The sequence below is a fragment of the Eleutherodactylus coqui genome, chromosome 2, assembly GCF_035609145.1.
Source record: "Eleutherodactylus coqui strain aEleCoq1 chromosome 2, aEleCoq1.hap1, whole genome shotgun sequence".
Lineage (NCBI taxonomy): Eukaryota > Metazoa > Chordata > Amphibia > Anura > Eleutherodactylidae > Eleutherodactylus > Eleutherodactylus coqui.
In genome coordinates, this window is record NC_089838.1 from 226,233,486 (window position 1) to 226,255,417 (window position 21,932).

Below are 21,932 nucleotides of genomic sequence, written 5' to 3' on the forward strand. Positions count from 1 at the left end.
ACTGACAGTCCATCCCCTTATACCAACAAAATCTGGCAAGTGCCCACTGCAGAGGGGCTGGGTTTCAGACTTCTGTGGTTAATGCAGTGTTGGGGTCATGACCTGTAAGGGAGATGTGCGATATCGATCAAGAATGGGTAACTGAAAATATTAGTCCCAAATTGGTGAAAACCTACAATATGAAAACTCAAGTAGACAGATGAACTTCCATACATAAGAGAAGGCTTAACGAAGGATTGTAGCAGGAACATGTATTACAATGTGGGCTCAGCAAAGTGAATCTTTTTGAACAGTTGCTATTAATTGTGTGGTAATCCTAAATTGATGAACATTTTTAAGCATATCTGTGACCGATTTTATTGGCTCAGCTGTGTCTGCTGGACTTTCCAACTGGCAGTTACCAGGCAGGAGGGTTGTGTTCCGGCAGCTTTTTGCTTGTGAAAATTGGCAGTGACCAGCACCCTCTTCGTTGCAATGGCCGTTTAAAAGTCTGAAATGACTGAATCCATCTCGGGGAGCTTTAGAAGTGCAAGTAAACTGAAACATTGAAAATTGTAGAAAAGATCCTGCTTTATTAGAATCCTCCCCAACGTTCTTTTGATAAACTGGACCAAAATGCAGACTTTAGTTTTTAGTTGGCCGAATACACCATTTTAAAACCACTGTTTTACAACCCTTCCCTCAACCCTATAGGAAGGAATTTCCCTTTTTGGAATTCACCTTGTCCAGCTCTTCTGTTACCAAGTGCCCAACCCTTCTTTTTTCGATCTGTCATTGGAGTTGAAGGACACCCTTATACACATTACATGTTCAGCTGATCACGCTGAATCTGTGGGATTGTGTGACAGTCCTCTAACATGTGGCCAAATTGAGGGAGCAATATTGATATCCTACTGCTTTCTGAGACTAGGGTATTGCTGACCTGTCCTCAGGATAGGTAATCGGTATCCAATACACCGCTCAGGACCACCACCGATTTGGCGGTCTGAAGTGGCAGTGACACCCGTATGAGCTCTGTAGCCCCTTTACTGCATACCTGGCACTGTGGCTCATGTTTTCTGTTCTACCGGGCAGTGCCAGGTATAGCAGCTCCATTCTATTCACTTGGGCTCTTGGGCCATGTGACTGACTGTGACCTCACAGGGCTGAAAAGGGGCCATGGCACGCACTTGAGAGCCATAGCCTCTTAAATCAGCGGAGGTCTCTGGTGGAGCTGACCAGTCTGATAGATCATTAATGCCCTTAGTCTTGAAAAAATCCTATTAAGACCTCCTGCCCACGGATGGAGCGAGATACGCCGTGGGAATTTCGCAGGGATAAACAAAGCCCCCGCTGGCGATCGCAGAAGAATGTGCTTTTTACCATTGTCTCCATTAATACTATATTAATGGAGACCACCTGCCACGGAAAATGTGGTAAAATAGAACATACCGTGATTTCCCCCCCCCCCCCCCCCCGCAGAATCTCGCACATGAGGACTGCGCCATTAGGTTCAATAGAACCTAATAGCCGTGTTATTCTGCCACAGGGAACACTGCACAAATCTGGCCGTGGGCATTAGCTCTTAGACTGGGATATATATCGCGAGTATATCGCAAGAATATGGTAACGATACGGTAAAGTGGCAAACCAGTGTAATGTGCTGCATAAATCCTAAACCAACAAGTGCACAAATTCCATATTAAAACAAGATATTAGGATATTAATGTTAACAGGATTCTTCACCTGTAGCAGTATATTAACCACGAGGTCCTACATAGAATATCAAGTAAAATATACGTAATAAAGCGGTATAATCTAATTCTATGAGAAATACTTAGTAGTCTAAGGTGCCTCACACCATGGTGTCGGCCCGGATACATTTTGGCATATAAGCCTTTTAGGGTGGTGGCTTGGTGTTAGAACGCCTATAATTTGTTAACCCTACGTATGTCAGGGCATACCAAACAGATGGCTACATTACCCTCTGGTCCCAATAAGTGATTGCAGCTGTGTTTTGTCACTTCATTGGTTGGGGCTTATATAAATTAAAGGAGTTCACACCAAGCAGCCACCCCTGAATGGAGGCATGTGTGCAGAAATGTACATCTGGGTTGATGCCATGGTGTGAGGCACCCTGGACAATGAAGTGTATCTCCCATATTATCTTTTTAATGCTCTTTCTCTCCCCCCCCCCCCCCCCCTCGAGCCTGCTCGGATGAGAATGCAGTTACCAGAGAAGAGCGATGCTCGCTCAACTGCCTTATCCGAGCGTGCTCGCTCAACTGCCTTATCCGAGCGTGCTCGCTCAACTGCCTTATCCGAGCGTGCTCGCTCAACTGCCTTATCCGAGCGTGCTCGCTCATCTCTAGTGAGTACTAAAGAGGTATATCTAGGGTGTCGCTCTGTTAGCATATAAAGTAGTTATTTTTGGTATGTTTTTTTTATTAGATACTTTTTCTGTCCTTCATTACTTGCTCATATTTACTAGTTAGCCTGCGCTTAGAGTAGGCAGCTTTGTTTTTTGTTTTAGAGGTGTGAATGTGACATTTACATTGACATTACATTTAAAAAAAAACAAAAAAAAAAAAACAAAGATGGTTAGAAATCCCCTTAATTATGCACTACCCAATTAGGGTTTGAACGAATTCCCTTCTAAATAACCCATAGTTAACCCTAGATATGCCTCCCTGCTTTTCCTTACTTTATACCAATCAGAATGTTCTGCTAGACTTGATCTGAAGCCAATTTTTATTGGCCTATGATGGCTAACTTCTTGTCTGTTTTGCTTATTACAGTATTGTCTGCCCAAGGTTTTTTTTTTTTTTTTGTCAATTAGAGATGAGCGAGCACCAAAATGCTCGGGTGCTCGTTACTCCAGACGAAATTTTCGCGATGCTCGAGGGTTCGTTTCGAGTAACGAACCCCATTGAAGTCAATGGGCGACTCGAGCATTTTTGTATATCGCCGATGCTCGCTAAGGTTTTCATTTGTGAAAATCTGGGCAATTCAAGAAAGTGATGGGAACGACACAGCAACGGATAGGGCAGGCGAGGGGCTACATGCTGGGCTGCATCTCAAGTTCCCAGGTCCCACTATTAAGCCACAATAGCGGCAAGAGTGGGCCCCCCCCCCTCCCAACAACTTTTACTTCTGAAAAGCCCTCATTAGCAATGCATACCTTAGCTAAGCACCACACTACCTCCAACAAAGCACAATCACTGCCTGCATGACACTCCGCTGCCACTTCTCCTGGGTTACATGCTGCCCGGACGACCCAGTGTCCACAGTGCACACCAAAGTGTCCCTGCGCAGCCTTGAGCTGCCCTCATGCCACACGCTGGCCTCAAAGCCACACCACCCTCATGTCTATAAGTGCGTCTGCCATGAGGAGGAACCGCAGGCACACACTGCAGAGGAATGGCACGGCTAGGCAGCGACCCTCTTTAAAAGGGGCGGGGCGATAGCCCATAATGCTGTACAGAAGCAATGAGAAATCCAATCCTGTGCCACCTCCATCAGGAGCTGCAAACGTGGGCATAGCAATGGGGAACCCATGTGCCACATACTATTCATTGTGTCAAGGTGTCTGCATGCCCCAGTCAGACCGGGGTTTTTTTTATAAAGAGTCACAGGCAGGTACAACTCCGCAATGGGAATTCCGTGTGCACCCACAGCATGGGTGGCTCCCTGGAACCCACCGGCGGTACATAAATGTATCCCATTGCAGTGCCCAGCACAGCTGAGGTAACGTCCGATTAAATGCAGGTGGTCTTCGGCCCACACTGCATGCCCCAGTCTGACCGGGGTTTTTAATACATAGACACTGGCAGGTACAAATCCCTAATGTGAAGTCCCTGTGGACACACAGCATGGGTGGCTCCCTGGAACCCACCGGCGGTACATAAATATATCCCATTGCAGTGCCCATCACAGCTGAGGTAACGTCAGGTTTAATGCAGGTGGGCTTCGGCCCACACTGCATGCCCCAGTCAGACTGGGGTTTTTTAGAAGTGGAAACATGGAGTTACAACTCCGTGTGGACCGACAGCATGGGTGGCTCCCTGGAACCCACCGGCGGTACATAAATATATCCCATTGCAGTGCCCAGCACAGCTGAGGTAACGTCAGCTTTAATGCAGCTGGGCTAAAAATTACTAGGATTACAATGTAGGCGAGGGCCCAAAAAAATTGGTGTACCAACAGTACAAATGTACTTCAGAAAAATTGCCCATGCCCAACCAAGGGGGCAGGTGAATCCCATTAATCGCTTTGGTTAATGTGGATTAATTTGTAACTAGGCCTGGAGGCAGCCCAGTTAAAATAAAAATTGGTTCAGGTGCAAGTTTCAACGCTTTATTGAATTGAAGCATATAAACATTGTTTACAAAAGTTATATGACTGAGCCTTGTGGGCCTAAGAAAAATTGCCCGTTCGGTGTGATTACGTGAGGTTTCAGAAGGAGGAAGTGGATGAATAGAATACACAGATTGATGAAGCTAAAAGGTCCACGTTTTTGATGGTGATAGAGAACGATGCTTCCATCCGCGGGTGCAGCCTACGTATTGTTTAGGTATCGCTGCTGTCCGCTGGTGGAGAAGAGAACTCTGGGGAAATCCAGGCTTTGTTCATCTTGATGATTGTAAGCCTGTCGGCACTGTCGGTTGACATGCGGGTACGCTTATCCGTGATGATTCCCCCAGCCGCACTAAACACCCTCTCTGACAAGACGCTAGCCGCAGGACAAGCAAGCACCTCCAGGGCATACAGCGCGAGTTCAGGCCACATGTCCAGCTTCGACACCCAATAGTTGTAGGGGGCAAAGGCGTCACGGAGGACGGTCGTGCGATCGGCTACGTACTCACTCGCCATCCTTTTACAGTGCTCCCGCCGACTCAGCCTTGACTGGGGAGCGGTGACAGTCTTGCTGGGGAGCCATAAAGCTGTCAAAGGCCTTGGACAGTGTTCCCCTGCCTGTGCTGTACATGCTGCCTGATCTCCGCGCCTCCCCTGCTACCTGGCCCTCGGAACTGTGCTTTCTGCCACTAGCGCTGTCGGATGGGAATTTTACGATCAGCTTGTCCGCCGGGTCCTGTGGTATAGCATCACTCTCGAACCCCTTTCCTCTTCGGGTATGAGAGTGGAAAGGTTCTCCTTATACTGTGGGTTGAGCAGTGTGTACACCCAGTAATCCGTAGTGGCCAGAATGCGTGTAACGCGAGGGTCACGAGAAAGGCATCCTAACATGAAGTCAGCCATGTGTGCCAGGGTCCCTGTACGCAACACATGGCTGTCCTCATGTGGAGCGTAGAGTTCCACCTTGTGGGCACGTCGCACAGCAGTTGGTGCACTGGCAGATTAAACCGATGTTGCAGGGTGGCAGCGTCCGTGTTGGACTTGCGGAAATGTGCACTGAGACGGCGCACCTTTCCGAGCAGGTCTGACAAGCGTGGGTAGCTTTTCAGAAAGCGCTGAACCACCAAATTAAAGATGTGGGCCAGGCATGGCACGTGCATGAGGCTGCCAAGCTGCAGCGCCGCCACCAGGTTACGGCCGTTGTCACACACGACCATGCCCGGTTGGAGGCTCAGTGGCGAAAGCCAGCAGTCGGTCTGCTCTGTCAGACCCTGCAGCAGTTCGTGGGCCGTGTGCCTCTTCTCTCCTAAGCTGAGTAGTTTCAGCACGGCCTGCTGACGCTTGGCCACCGTTGTGCTGCCACGCCGCGCGACACCGACTGCTGGCGACGTGCTGCTGCTGACACATCTTGATTGCGAGACAGAGGTTGCGAAGGAGGAGGAGGAGGAAAAGGAGGGTGGTATAGTGGAGGAAGCGTACACCGCCGCAGATACCACCACCGAGCTGGGGCCCGCAATTCTGGGGGTGGGTAGGACGTGAGCGGTCCCAGGCTCTGACTCCGTCCCAGCCTCCACTAAATTCACCCAATGTGCCGTCAGGGAGATATAGTGGCCCTGCCCGCCTGTGCTTGTCCACGTGTCCGTTGTTAAGTGGACCTTGGCAGTAACCGCGTTGGTGAGGGCGCGTACAATGGTGCGGGAGACGTGGTCGTGCAGGGCTGGGACGGCACATCGGGAAAAGTAGTGGCGACTGGGAATCGAGTAGCGCGGGGCCGCCGCCGCCATCATGTTTTTGAAAGTCTGCGTTTCCACAAGCCTATACGGCAGCATCTCCAGGCTGATCAATTTTGGCTATGTGCACGTTTAACGCTTGAGCGTGCGGGTGCGTGGCTGCGTACTTGCGCTTGCGCTCAAACACTTGCGCTAGCGACGGCTGGACGGTGCGCTGAGCGACACTGCTGGATGGGGCCGAACACAGCGGAGGTGAGGGTGTGGGTGCAGGCCGGGAGACGGTAGTGCCTGTGTCCTGAGAGGGGGGTTGGATCTCAGTGGCAGGTTGGGGCACGGGGAGAGGCAGTGGTGCAAACCGGAGGCGGTGAACGGCCTTCGTCCCACCTTGTGGGGTGCTTGGCCATCATATGTCTGTGCATGCTGGTGGTGGTGGCTCCACGGCTCATCTTGGCACGACAAACCTTGCACACCACAGTTCGTCGGTCGTCTGCATTCTCAGTGAAAAACTGTCACACCTTTGAGCACATCGGCCTCTGCAAGGTGGCATGGCGCGAGGGGGCGCTTTGGGAAACAGTTGGTGGATTATTTGGTCTGGCCCTGCCTCTACCCCTGGCCACCGCACTGCCTCTTCCAACCTGCCCTGCTGCTGCACTTGCCTCCCCCTCTGAAGACCTGTCCTCAGTAGGCTTAGCAAACCAGGTGGGGTCAGTCACCTCATCGTCCTGCTGCTCTTCCTCCGAATCCTCTGTGCGCTCCTCCCTCGGACTTACTGCAATTACTACTACCTGAGTGATAGACAACTGTGTCTCATCGTCGTCGTCCTCCTCACCCACAGAAAGCTCTTGAGACAGTTGCCGGAAGTCCCCAGCCTCCTCCCCCGGACCCCGGGAACTTTCCAAAGGTTGGGCGTCGGTCACGACAAACTCCTCCAGTGGGAGAGGAACCATTGCTGCTCATTCTGGGCAGGGGCCCGAGAACAGTTCCTGGGAGTCTGCCTGCTCCTCAGAATGTGTCATTGTAATGGAGTGAGGAGGCTGGGAGGAAGGAGGAGCAGCATCCAGAGGATTCAGAGTTGCAGCAGTGGACGGCGTAGAACTCTGGGTGGTCGATAGATTGCTGGATGCACTTTCTGCCATCCACGACAGGACCTGCTCACACTGCTCATTTTCTAATAAAGGTCTACCTCGTTGACCCATTAATTGTGAGATTAATCTGGGGACGCCAGAAACGTGCCTCTCCCCTAATCCCACAGCAGTCGGCTGCAATACACCTGGATCAGGAGCTCGGCCTGTGCCCACACCCTGACTTGGGCCTCCGCGTCCTCGTCCACGTCCTCTAGGCCTACCCCCTACCCCTTCAGCATGCTGTATTACCAGTAGTGCAGAAACAGAGCGCTGTAATTAAATGTGCCGCTTATCAGCCTGTGATTGGAGGCTGACTTCGCTTATGGAACGCACAGCAGAGCCAGGAAAGAATTTTGCGCAAGCCTGTAGTGAGACGTAGGTGCGTATGACTGAGCTAGTGGAATTCACAGCGCAGAAGCAGTCAAGTGTCCAAAGGCCACTAGTAGGCTTTAAGTATTTTGTTTCTATTTTTTTTAAAGGCTGAGCTGAGACAGCAGACAGATACTGTAGGCAGCGTATATATGTATACTGTTTCCCTCTGGACGGGATGACGGCGGTGATGTATCGGGCAACGCAGAGCCAGGAAACCATTTTGTGCAAGCCTGCTGTAACACTTAGCTGCGTAATAATTAGGACGACTACCCCCAGCAGAGACGGAGTACACTCAAGACGATCACAGGCAGCCCAAAGATAGTATTTTTCCCAAATTTGTTTGAAAAAGCCCACTGCCTATATAGACAGTATCTCTTTCCCTGCCTCACCAGTACTGGCCCTATACTATGTACAATGACTGCAGACTGAGGACGCAATGCTCTGCACGCCTGATATACCAAAAAAAAAAAAGTGCAACACTGCTAAAAGCGGCCTCAACAGTACTGCACGCGGTCAGATGTGGCCCTAAGAAGGACCGTTGGGGTTCTTGAAGCCTAATATAACACCTAACACTCTCCCTATAGCAGCAGCAGCAGCAGCACTTTCCCTGATCTCTGTTAGAATGCATCTGTGGCGAGCCGCGGGAGGGGCCGATTTTAATACTCAGGTGACACCTGATCTCGCCAGCCACTCACTGCAGGGGGGTGGTATAGGGCTGGAACGTCACAGGAGGAAGTTGTAATGCCTTCCATGTCTTTCTATTGGCCAGAAAAGCGCGCAAATGTCTCAGAGATGAAAGTGAAAGTAACTCGAACATCGCGTGGTGCTCGTCTCGAGTAATGAGCATCTCGATCACCCTAATACTCGAACGAGCATCAAGCTCGGACGAGTACATTCGCTCATCTCTAGTCAAAATGCAACTCCCCTTGTGGGGAAAAAAAAAAACCCGCAATGATAGCGTCTGTCAAGTTACTGGACAACTAATTCTTTTCAGTGGTACTCCCTGGGGGTAAAATTATTATAAACAGATTCCTACCCCTCCATGGACGCCAGGATTAAGCTCACATACTGAACGCTGTGATGCTGTAGCCTCTCATTGGCTGTCATAGTCACGTGACCTCCTGTGATATCATTTTGTCGCAACAAACCCCAGGAGCTGCAGTGCTGGATCCCAGCATCCGTAGGGGTAATTATGCTTTTTACTCCAGGGGTCCTATTGAAAATTCCAGTAACCAGATAACCCCTTTTAATGTACCATTATAGTCTAAGGGTGCATTTAGGCGATCGTATATCGGCTGGGTTTTCATTCCCAGCCGATATACGTCGTCCCTCTTTGCAGGGGGAGAACGCTGGAAGAGTCGGGAGCAGTCACTGAGCTCCCGCCTCCTCTCCGCCCCTCGCCACTATGGGAGGGGCGGGGGCCGAGCTAAGTTCCGGGAATTAGCTCCGCCTCTCCTTGTTGAAAATAATGCAGAGGGGTGGAGAGGAGGCAGAGAGAGGGTGGGAGCTCAGAGCACTGCTCCTGGCTCTTCCAGCCTCCTCCCCCCCTGCAGAGAGACGCCATTTATTGGCTGGGCGTGAAAACCCAGCGGATATACGGTCGTCTGAATGCAGCCTAAAGTGAAATTAGGAGTGGAGGGGGGGGGGAGGGAATGCAACTCCCCCCTCAGATTTTTGGGCGCCGCATGGACCCCGGCTCCCAGTCATCCCGTTTGTTTATGGTGCCTTATGGAGGTGACCGGTTTGTTTTAAACTGGAAACTCGCATAAAATGCTGAAAGGATCAAAGGATCAGTCTATACGTCTAAATCCACACTTGGTGAGTTAAATTGGAGAGGAATTGTAAGTAAAACCAAAAAATTACCTGTTTTTCAGAAAGCTGGTTAAAAAGTATACAGAGTTGTATGGAATACAATAAAAAAGCTGTCATAAGTCTCTATAAAATGATACACACGGAGATTTAATGGAGGCCATATACATTAAAACACAGTATGAATAAGACCAAATGTGATCCTCCTCTCGGGTATCTCCTATTCATGCGATGAGTAGTGTTAATAAGACGTCCACATCTATTTTTATTTATATTTTTTGCCATGCTGGTACAAACACAGGATGGTCTCCAGGGTTGCATTTCTATTGCCATTTTATGCATATTGGGATGTTGTGCTCCTCACAAGACTGCTTTTTATAACCGTATGCATCAGGTCTCTGCTTAAAGTCTTATAGCTACAGCCTTTAGCACATTGGTGTTAATTGCACCATTTATTTAATGGGGGTCTTTGTTACAGTAGGCTTGATCTGTGCAACACCTGTAAGTCATCAGTGCCAAATCTGCTATTTCATAGTAGTACATTGTCTGAAATGGTGACGGGCGCATTTATTTTTAGAGCGAGTGGAGAAACCTTCTTTGATGAACTGCCTGCTTGATGGTCACTCCTGTCTTCTGTGGGGCCATTTATGCCGTGGAGATCCAGCGTGTGCAGTTATGTCTGGGAGCAGAGAGAATCTTGGTGTAAAATGGATGTATTGAGTCGGTATTTGTATAAGCTGCAGCAATAGTTCTGTTTATTTATTTTTTTCAGTGGAGTTGATATTTTATATTCCTCCAATAAAAACCTTGTGCTTCTGCTTCACAACTGTAGCCTACTGTGTGAAGGCTGACACAGCCTGCATCTGGACAGATCCTAGCATGGCTAAGCCATAGCACCAAACTGATTTTCACATTAGTTGAAGTGGTACATTTATTGCAGAATGACTCTGGAAAGTTTTCAGCAGCTCTGAATGACCTTGCACATGAGGCTGTGGAAGGCTCCGATAACTAGCAGCCGCAGGTGTTTTATACTTTGTTTTCCTTTCCGCTCTTTAAGGAGGAACCACATTTTTACAGATTTGCTGTTGGATACAAAGATGGCGGCTTTGATGTGGAACGGCTTGTACTTGAAGTGAGCAGAGGCTTTAAATGTTTAGGGTCCTGCGCTCATTTGGAAACCAAGAAATACTTGACATTACGTTAATAGATGTTTAACTGGGGTGTTTTGTTTTTTTTACACCTCGCCAGTAAATCTTCAGATCTTGAGCCAATTCTTGCTTATTTCCTACTTGTACACAGTGCTAGTGCTTCATTACTGACACTTTCTGACATTATTTTATTTGCTCTACATTCCATTTTTTTTCTTTCCATTTTATGAGTAAATGTCAAAGTGAACACAGAAAACATTGGTTTTGCCATCATGCATGTTATAGAACTGTCCAAACTGTAGGCAACATGTTATGGGGCAGTAGTAGCTGAGCAGATTGCTTGTACTGAATCTTTCCTCATAAATCTGTAGATCAATCTGCTCGGCTCCTGCTGCTCTATAACATGATGCCTGCAGTTTGGACAGTATGTTCGAGTGGACGATTCCCTTTTAATGGCATGCCTGTTAGGGTTAATTCACACAAGCTTATTTTTAAAGGACCTTCTGGCATCACTGCAGCTACTAAACAGTAGCACAGCAAAGATGCTCACATAGGGATGTTCTGTACATGCCACCTCCTGCATCTGGAACTGGGCTTTCTGTGGTAAATGATTATGAACTACACCCCTCCCCCCCCCCCCCCCCCCCCCCCCAGCTTGATTGACAGCAAATCATAAGACAGAGGTGTTAACCGTCATCTACTGCAGTAAACCCAGGACTACTATTCAACAAGCTGCCTATTGGACCATTCTAGTGTCACTTTATATTCGGTGCTTTGGGGTTTCAAAAGTGGATAGAAGTGCTCCTGAGGCAGGCTAAGCAGTGGAGGAAGTCTGCTGTGCTACTGGTTTAGCTGCTGGGACGCTCACAGATTGCCTTTACATGGTTCACAAACTTGTTAAGCAACTCGTGCTCATATAATAGCCAGTGTGATAACTAGAAAAACTGTTATGTGCACTGAAATGACTTTTGTGCACTCATATGCTGGCCACCAGCGGTCTTTTCTAGCTGTGTGCTGTTCAGTGCCTGCTGTCAATGACTGGCAGGAGAGATGCCAATATTAGATGGGGGGGATAAGGCATCGTGCTCACAGAACTGTATAGAGTAAGTTGCTTGGAAAGGGAATGTGGGTATCTTATCGCAAGTTGGAACGAGTGGCACTAGCAAAGTGTTCTACACTCACTGGTGTAACGTCTGTCAAAGTAGTTGCATCAGTTGACTACTTACAGGTCATGTGACAGCTGCCAAGAAAATTTAGCCAGCCCTACAAGATTGGGTCAGATGTGTGGTGCTTAAGGTGCAATACAGAGCCAGTGGAAAATCCTAAGCGGGCTATGGGACTTATTGAGATGACTACAATAGAGCTGCTGTCTGTGTTCAGGAGTCCTAGAGTCCCATAAGCTGCTTATCACTTCACTTTTTCTTCAGCCTGTAACATGATGCTGGTAAGGTACACTAACTGAAATGAAGAATAAAAACGTTAGCTATGACAGCATTTTTAATGACCCTTGCTATAAATCTATTACAGTATTGAAGAAAAGGTGGCGCAAAACCCACATGGTCCTTCAGACCCAAGTGGGATTATAGGGTCAGTTTAAAATCGAGGTAGACAGGACGATCTGCCAACCAGGTTAACCACTTCACAAAGGTGAGTGTAAATGGCAATTGGAGTAGTGATCAACAAAACTGGTGGTATAGAGTAACTCAAACAAATGGATAATTACCAGAAAAATTATTTATTTTTTTTTATTTAACCAGCATCCGATACATTTCGGGGCGGAGGTACTCTTCTCCACCCAGTTGGTTGCCATACCCTGTGTTGGCATTCCCAGGATAAAATAAAGGTGGTTAAAGCCACACTTTCCTTTTAGCTTCTAACTGCACAGATCCCAACAACTAAAACTAATGAAGGGGTTTTATGCTCCAAAATACATCTCTTGGTGCTGGCTGTAAATAAGCTGGTTTGCAGTTCTGTTGGAGAATTGCCCCATACTACCAGTTTTGTTCATTATTCCAAACCTAAACCAACTGGAACTCCTTTATCAAATCTGTCTAAGGCCACTTTTACACGAGTGTATATCGGCCGCCGTTTTCTCAGCCATCCGATATATGCTACCATCTGAGGTGTAAAAACTCGTTAACGGGTGCACAAATTTAACGTTTGTGCCCCCATTCAGACGTCATGCGCCCCGGCGCATATACGCCGAGGCCACCATGCCGTTGCCCTTCCCTCCCCCTTTCCGGCTCACCTCCTCTCTTCTCCTCTGGGTGTTTGCAATGGGAAGCGGCCGACCGTAAAAACTGCGGCTGATTATATGCTCATGGAAAACCGCTCCTAAGGGTGTGTTGACACGTAACTGACTTGCTGTGGCTTTTGGTGTAGATCTGCAGCTAGCTTTACCTTTCAATTCAACTGAAACTTGTCACAGCCAAAATTGTCTTGACCCAAAGAATAAAGCTAACCTATGTATACTGCACAGTGAGCGCCATAACAAATGAGCAAATTTTAAGTAAACACATTTTCATAGAATGGTAGAGTTGGAAGGGACCTCCCAGAGTAATCAGGTCCAAGCCCCTGAACAGTGCAGGATTCACTAAATCATCCCAGAGAGGTCTGTCCAGCCCCATGTATTTTTTTGGGGGGGAGGCAGATTAAATGAAAGTGATCAAAATGTTGTGTGTACCCCAAAATAATATCACTGCAAACCACAACTCCTCCCACAAAAAAAAATCTCATAGCTCTGCTGGCAGAAAGGAAAAAAATCTTGTGGGTCTTTGAATACATTTTTTGTCTTGTTACTATTTTTTCGACAACAAGCACAAGTGAAAAGTACTATATAAACTTTGGTATTGCTGTAATGGTAGCGTTCCACATAATAAAGCGAGCATGTCACTTATACTATATTGCGAATTGTATAAAAAAGTTTTTGCATCCCTTCCAAAAAAAGCATATTTAATGAAGTAAAACGATACATTATATCTCTCCCAAAGTGCTGCAGTTAAATAGAACTCAAAGAACAAGGCCCCATATGGCTATTTTTCCAGTTTAACTAGCAAAAAAAAAAGATTAAAATTGAAAAATTCTTCATAAGCTTTTAAAAACAAGATTTTCATTTTTGGCAAAAATCGCCCAGCCCTAGTAGAGAAAGGGTTAAGGAGGCACTCCAAAACAGGTATGCTGCAGGAGCGAATGGTGAGCTATATGCTGCTGTTTACTTGCATGTAGACTGCCTAGTAATGCTGTACACTGCTTAATGATATGTCTGTGTTACGGAGCACTGCAGAGCAGAATATGCAGTGCTCTGTGCAATATATAGAAGACCGCTCAGCAGCCATGCTCTTTCTACCAGTTCTCAGACTTGGGAATCCCATGTGCATTCTACAGAGAAAGGAAATGGGTGTGGGGGCAGCGAGAGATACAGGATATGTCATATGTGCAGAAGGTTATTCCTCATGTTCACATGGAAGCCTACTCTGAAGTCATCTGAAAGGTTTAGCATTAATGTACAAAGCATGCCCTTTACCTAAAATAATCTGAGGTCCTTTTTTTTTATAGTTGATTGTATGCCCCTCCTTATTTTAAATGTATCTGCTGTCGTCGGCTAGTTGGCTCCCATCCCCCTGTTCAGGCTTTATTTATTTATTTTTTTCCCCTTAGAGCTTTACTGTTTAGTTTTTTGGGCTACCACCTGTGCCTTTGGTAACACAAACAATGTAAACGGATTGGTGTGGAACTCTGATAAATGGGCCCATTGATTATGTATGATGAGTAGGACTGCAGCTGCCTTCCATCCACTTTATTCTGAAGTAAGCACTAGTTCAGCAGTGACTACAAGACTGGAAGGAACCTGCTTCGTGTAGGTCATTCCTGCTTTCCAATAGCACTTAATGCTCACGCCTAACACACTAACCTTTGTATGACACTCCAGAACGTCACCAAGCCACACTTGTCTTTAAATAACTGGCTGCACCCAGAGGGGCTTGAACCTAGCACAGAGAAGCCTATGTGTTATGTAGTGTGTGTATATGACTAGCGTTTGTAGGTAGCTTTGCTCATGCACTGAATCAAACCTGGCTACAGTATAAGTAGTGGGCAGTAAGGGTCGTCTGTTTAACTAGGGGTCCATTTCATTTGATGCTATTCTGCTGCTTTGTACACTTCAGGTTTGCATTTCCGTATTAATGTTTATTATGTATGGATTAACAAATGCTTTTTTTTTTCCTCCTATTTTTATTACAAAGTAAGGTATAGCAGAAGTTATTAACCATTCAAAAATGTGCATCCACTTCACCTGCTTTGGTGCAGTTGAAAGCGATAACAGTTTTACTGGAGAGGTAGCAATAAGGCTGCTGCTACAGAAGTGTTAGTGACAGCCACTAGCACTCACAGGTGCATCCTGGCAATTGTCAGGAAAATGCAAGTGCAGCCCCCAATTGGCAGTATTAAACGAGCGTTAATGGCACTTGTGTAATGACAGCCTATCACAACCCCCAAAAAGGGACTATTTTTACAGTAGGGAGCCAATGTCACGTCCACTCATACTCCCTGATTCTTCTCTAGTGTTGTGTTTTGCTAGTGTCCTTATCACTACTGGTAACATGAGGCGTTACCTACAGCCCAGTCAGATTGCACAGGTAGTCCTGCTCCTCCAGGGTGACACATCCAATCGTTGCTCATAAATTTGGGGCAGGTTTATGCTGTTTCATGCTGGAGGATAAGTTTGGTGCATCGTTAGATCCTTTTCCTTTGTTAGACCAGTTTTTATTTAGCTTGGTTTGTGTGAAGATTTTGGCACAAAAGTCATAGGGTGAATAAAAAAAAAAACTACTTGGATGTTACATAAAGTAAAAAAGTAATACATTGAACAGTAGGGTTGAGGATCCTGCTTAAAAGATTAAATTCTGAGGTATAAAGGGGGGACACGTTAGGGACAAGTGCTCTGTGCACTCGTCTGGCTGCCTTACATAAATAGGGTATTATACATAGCGCTGTGAGACGATCACCAGACAAAATCTATGTCTATACATAAGTGCATTCATATTTATGGCGGTGAGGGGGATACTGGGATCAGGTTTGGGAAACAGGATGGCTGGGGAAAGCTTTTGAGTAGGGGATGTAATATGCTTAAAATTGTGAGTGTTGGAGATTAACCTTCTTGGTTAATTGAATGGCTGTGATTGGTGGATCGAGCTCCAGCTCTGATTTGTGGCGCCAGCTGACACTTAAGGCCCATTTACACCAGCTGATCGCTAAAAAATCAGCAATCGTTTTAGCGATAATCGATGCGTGCAAATGTGCGCCCATTGTCTGCTTTTCAGGCACTGCTGGCTGATCGTTAAATTCAGTCCAACCTAAAAATCGTCGCTCACTTTTATCAGTAGTTTTCCAAGAGGAGTGCTGATGGCATTGTTTCCCCGTAGAGAACAAAGGATCTGAGTGCAGATAATAGCCTTGGGCTATTAACTGCGTTCAGGGAAGGCTTCATTTGCATACATAATTGCTATTTAAGTAGCTGAGTAGCTACTTGATACTTTATGCAAAATGATCGCTCGAAGCTGTCACTCAAACTGAGCGATCTTTGAGCGATCTGCTGGTGTAAATAGGCCTTTAGAGGCCTCAGCCAATTAGAGCAATCTCTTGCTGGAGGCGGGGACTTCAATTCCAGTCACTAGCAATAGATGCTTTGTCTGCCATGACAAGACAGCGCCATCTAGGTGAGTATTGTGTGTGTTTTTGTATTTTTTTTTGGTAGTGCAGCTAGCGCTTGCGTTTAGCGCTGCCAAAAAAGAGTTGTACCACGTTTTCATTTCAATGGGCAATGCAGGTCTGAAAACTGCCAAAGATAAAACATGCGTCGCTGTCAAAGCGCAGCGTTGAAGATGCTGAGTTTTGATGCTTGTGTGAACAGCCCCATTGAAATGAATGGGAGTGTTGTACAGCGATTAGCGCAGTGGTGATAAGACAGCGCTAAACGCTGCACAAAAACGTCTGTGTGAGGGAGGCCTTAATCAACGTCTTTTTTTTTTTTCCCTTTGAGTGCAGATCTTCGTAAAGCTGCACATTGTTTTATGTAAGACCATGACCTGCCCGTTGATTAGCGGTTTAACATGTACTGTAAGCCTCATTGAATGTCATGTATAGTTGCCTTACTTTTTCTAATGGCTGCTGTTTTTCATTTGTAGACCAGAGATGACTTTCTTGGTCAAGTGGATATTCCTCTTTACCAGTTCCCGGTATGTGCTGTTCTCCTCCCGGCTGCTGACGTTCTGTACCTCCTGTAAACCTAATCTGTTGATCACAAGCTGGCCTGCTTTTTTTCATTTATACAAGACCAATTACAGATATGTGTACTTTGCTCAAGTACAAAGCAAACCTGCCAGAACGATTGAGTTTAGAGCTCTATCAAGTAGCTGCCATGGGGCTCTGAGGATAATGTAAATCTGAAGTTAACCTTTTGTTGGCTTATGAACGTGAGTGTTGCCAAGTGCTTTGCATTATTCTTCCAGTCAGCTCATCATGTGGTTAACGTGCAGTAAGAGATGTAGACTGGATGTGCTGCCAGACAGGCGTTTCACAGAGTGTTTATGACTCGGACTGCATTACCATCTACATTTTATAGCAGGCCTCATAGTTTTGGTTTACCCTAAGACTATCTAATTAGTAGACTTATCTAGCATATGTTACTGTTTCAGTAACTGTTTTGCTCTTGGCAATGTGTACATTTTTGGAATAGAACACATAGTTTGATATATTTGAGACTCTTCAGGTTATTTATGTTTAACAAACATTTGGTCTTAGAAGGTTTAACATAATTGGGCCATCAGTATGGTGAATGTTGGTGCTTCAGCAATATGGGTTCACATGTGGGCATTTACCTTGCTTTGATGATTGTATTCTAATCCATTGCTTCATTCATAAATGTACAGACTTCACAGCTGAAATTCCCCAGCTTTCCTTGATATCCTAATGTTTACTCCTGGAAAGCATTAAACAAGAATGGTGCAGGAGAAACTAAAGCGTCTTTTTATATGGCCCCAATATGCAGCAAGAACGTTTGTTTGCCTGATCACTGACTGTATATGTATGTCCCCAGTCAGCCGACAAATTGGCACTGTCCTGCTGGATTATAGGAGCTTTTGCCTAAGGGCCCTTTTACATAGTCTGATCTTGGGCATTTAAGTGAAGGTTGGCGCTCATTTACCTGGCTGCTATTACACAAGTGCCATTAAGGCTAGTGCAATAGGGCTTCTTTCTGGGCTACACTTGAAAGTACAGCCCAGAAATCATGGAGCAACTGTAATGGTGCATGTGTAATATCAGCCTTACATGGGACTATTAGTCACTATTGGGGGATTAAACAATGCATCAGCAGATGAATAAGCTTTTGCTTGGTTGCCAGCTGATCACTGCCCTAGTTGTCTCTAATGAGTGCTTGTTCATGAGCATTGGCTTGAGTAAACTGCGGTGACCGACAATGAGCACGTTGGTCAACACTTGTTAACATTTATATGGGCAAACGATCTGCAGTATGATCAGGCAGACAAATGTTTGGCCCTAATAATTGACCTGTGTAAAGGTGCCGCCTCTCCTGAAAGTGGCCAACGGGTAGGTTTTTGCAGTCGCTCTGTCATCCAAAAATGGTAGTTTGTTTTACTCTAATAAAATGGAATTGCAATTGCCACCATACCATGTGCAAAGGCAACATAACCCAGATTTCTGAATAACTGGCACTCAGCATATTAAAGGGGTTATCCCGTGCCGAAACGGGGGTTTTTTTTTTTTTCAATAGCCCCCCCCCCCCTTCCCCGTTCGGCACGAGACAAACCTGATGCAGGGGTTAAAAAAGAAACCCGGATAGTGCTTACCTGAATCCCCGCGCTCCGGTGACTTCTTACTTACCTGGTGAAGATGGCCGCCGGGATCTTCACCCTTGGTGGACCGCAGGTCTTCTGTGCGGTCCATTGCCGATTCCAGCCTCCTGATTGTCTGGAATCGGCACGTGACGGGGCGGAGCTACGAGGAGCCGCTCTCCGGCACGAGCGGCCCCATTCAGAAAAGAAGACCGGAATGCGCAAGCGCGTCTAATCCGGCGATTAAACGCTGAAAATTAGACGGCACCATGGAGACGAGGACGCTAGCAACGGAACAGGTAAGTGAATAACTTCTGTATGGCTCATAATTAATGCACAATGTACATTGCAAAGTGCATTAATATGGCCATACAGAAGTGTATACCCCCACTTGCTTTCGCGGGACAACCCCTTTAAGCTATTTAGTTTAATTTAAAAAAAAATCATGTTGAAAGTTTCCAGTAGGAACCAGAAAAAATGAATTCTGCAGAGGGCTACAGTATAATATTGTCTGCAAGGACTAAAGCACAATTAGTGATGCTATGTGTGTATGTGTTCTCTCTGCTTATTGCCAACATGTTAGTTTTCTTCCCAATTTCATGTAAATTGTTTTCCCTTTTAAACAAGTGTTCTGCAACTTTTCAATGTGCTTTATGTTTTAGTTCCCCATTATTCCCAAGACTGTTTTTCTCACTCTGTGAATGGAAACCCTTTTGGTGACCTTTTAGTTTTGTTTAAAGCATTAGGTTTGTATGGGTTTTCAAACACAGATTTTGTTAAGTTATAGCTATCTAAAACCTACATAAAATGATCAGTTTAGGTAACATTCATCAACCTGGATAATGGGCTGTAACACTGGATACTGTAGAAAACTGTAAGCTCAGATGTTCTAGGCCTGTAAAGGCCCTTTTACACACAACGATTATTGCTAAAGTGGCCGCCCAACTGAACAAACTGACCTTTTTGCATAAAATTGCACATGCCGATAATGGTTTTTATTCACCATTTTCTTCATTGCCTAAAGTAAACTCAGTAGCTGCGGTTTGCTCAGCTCGGCGTGTGATTATGTGAGTCATCATCTGGCCTGCAGGATTCTAATGTCTTCTCCTGGCATGAGTAAATATACTCATCATATATGCAAGGCAAACAAAAACCATCCTGTAGCCACTCAGAAGACTGGACGAATTCCATTCAAATAGGATGTCTTTTTAGTGGCTGAACAATGGTTTCTATGCTGGCTAAAAACCCGCAGCTAACGACAAGTGAACGAATACTGCACGACTGCCCACGTTTACATGCAACTATTTTCGTTCACTTTCCGCTGTTTTAAACTATTTTTAAGCGATAATCATTGTGTGTAAAAGGGCCTTTAGGCTTTCACCATCTGTTTCAATAACTCACCACTCAAGATCTCCATTTGTTTGAGAATGCTCTTGGATAAATGCGAAGTATTAGCAAGTTGCATGGTCTGCTATTCAGAGATAAGTGTTTAGTTATAATACAATAGAAGCCTCATGGCAGGAGAAACTTGTCATTTAATGATTGGTCTCAGAAGATCAGTCCACAATCTTACAGGTCAGCACTTATGGTCAGCAATTAAAAGAAAAAAAATTCAAAAGGTCATCTCTGATTTATTTCAGACAGAAAATCCCTGGTTGGTGCGACCATATACATTTAAAGACTTCCTCCTTCATCCACGCAAGTGAGTACTTTGTGTGCATTGCATATCTTGTGTGGCTTGGTGACTGAAAAGCAATTACTTGGAATTTATACGATTTGCCAGCATTAGAGGAGTTCAACACATGGGTGGTCCAGGAGATGTGGTCTCTACGCTCATACCCTCCATAAGTGGTTTCTGATTTTTGGATGTTTCATGGATGCAAAATGGAGACCTGTATGATGTTGTACAGTTAGGTGGCCTTACCCAGTGAACGTGACCTGCACATAAATGTGAAGAGGACTTGTAGTTCTTTACAGCACTGCACGAGGGGGAGCCTGAGGTTGCAGCACCATCATCAGGTTTTTTTTTTCTTTAATACAACAGTAAAGTTCCCAGTGTGTTCATTTACTATATCCTCAGGACTGCATTCCCCTGGCCAAGGCCAAAAAGTCTTTTGGGTTTCTATTTTTTTTTTTCTCTTCCTAATCTCCTCTCCCTCTCTAGCTTGGATCATGTACTGTACATGGCTAGGAGGCAGCTTGCTGCTGCAGAAACCATCTTCCATGTTTGTCTGGAATGAGACCAGGCTCTGTGTTAAAGGGGTTGTTCAGCTCTTTCGGGGATGAGAAAGCTGCAAACTTTTTAAAAATAAACTCTCTACTCCTCTTCAATACCCAGACTGCCTTAGTTTACAAGCCTTTAACAATGTTGTATCTTGGACTGTGATTACTACAGACATCACTCACTGGTGATGGTGGTAGTAAGGTGCATGGCTGATGACTGGCTGCTGTAGTAAATTGTATTTGCCCACCCTCCCCTTTATTATGATTCAACCTCTTAAGAAGACCTTTGTTATCGGTACGCCACAGAAAAATACATACTGTAGGATACCCTTTTTTTAAATTTTTTTTTAAATTTTAATACACAATGGTGGCCCATGAGCAGTAGATGCAGCAGTATGGTATACATTTGAGAAGTCCACAGCAATGCACAAGGAGTTAAAGGGGTTGTCCCGCGCCGAAACGGGTTTGGTTTTTTTTTTCAATAGCCCCCCCTTTCGGCGCGAGACAAACCCGATGCAGGGATAAAAAAAACAAAACAGATAGTACTTACCCGAATCCCCGTGGTCCAGCGTCTTCATACTTACCTTGTGAAGATGGCCGCCGGGATCTTCACCCTCGGTGGACCGCAGGGCTTCTGTGCGGTCCATTGCCGATTCCAGCCTCCTGATTGGCTGGAATCGGCACACGTGACGGGGCGGAGCTACGAGGAGCCGCTCTCTGGCACGAGCGGCCCCATTCAGCAAAGGAGAAGACCGGACTGCGCAAGCGCGTCTAATCGGGCGATTAGACGCTGAAGATTAGACGGCACCATGGAGACGGGGACGCTAGCAACGGAACAGGTAAGTGAATAACTTCTGTATGGCTCATAATTAATGCACGATGTACATTACAAAGTGCATTAATATGGCCATACAGAAGTGTATAACCCCACTTGCTTTCGCGGGACAACCCCTTTAACCCGCAATTGTTGACCGTGCCTCAGTCTCACTAGCAATCCACATAGAACAAATGTAGCTGATACTTTGTATCTTTCCAACTTGTTTTATATAGGTTTCTTCCTATTGCATAGCACAAAGTAGCAAACTTCATCCATAAAGTGCACAAGTGCTCTGAAAGCCTGGATAGCAAAAAAGGGGGCAGAAAATGTCTAAAGAGGGGAGAGGAGCCGCCGAAAGCTTGCTTGTAGCAGTATGTCCACACTCCGCTTTTCTGCCTCTGTATTTGCTATCGAGGCTTTCAGAGCATGTTGGACTTGTGCACTTTATGGGTGAAGTTTGTTATTTTTGTGGTAGAAGTTATGAAGAAACTTGTATACAGCAAATAGAAAAGATACAATATACC

At 45.9% G+C, this 21,932-nt stretch overlaps 1 protein-coding gene across 3 annotated transcripts in view; it reads left to right on the top strand.

Annotated features, from left to right (window-relative positions):
* Positions 1-21,932, top strand: part of NEDD4 (NEDD4 E3 ubiquitin protein ligase) — a 116,559-nt gene that overhangs the window by 48,388 nt on the left and 46,239 nt on the right. For 2 of the 3 annotated variants that reach the window (XM_066592559.1, XM_066592558.1), the window contains 2 exons: positions 16,701-16,751; positions 20,009-20,070. In XM_066592559.1, coding sequence (XP_066448656.1) covers positions 16,701-16,751; positions 20,009-20,070 — 113 coding nt within the window. Of the gene's footprint in view, positions 1-12,159; positions 12,166-16,700; positions 16,752-20,008; positions 20,071-21,932 lie in introns of those variants that run through there. The other variant, XM_066592560.1, reaches the window with a different exon arrangement.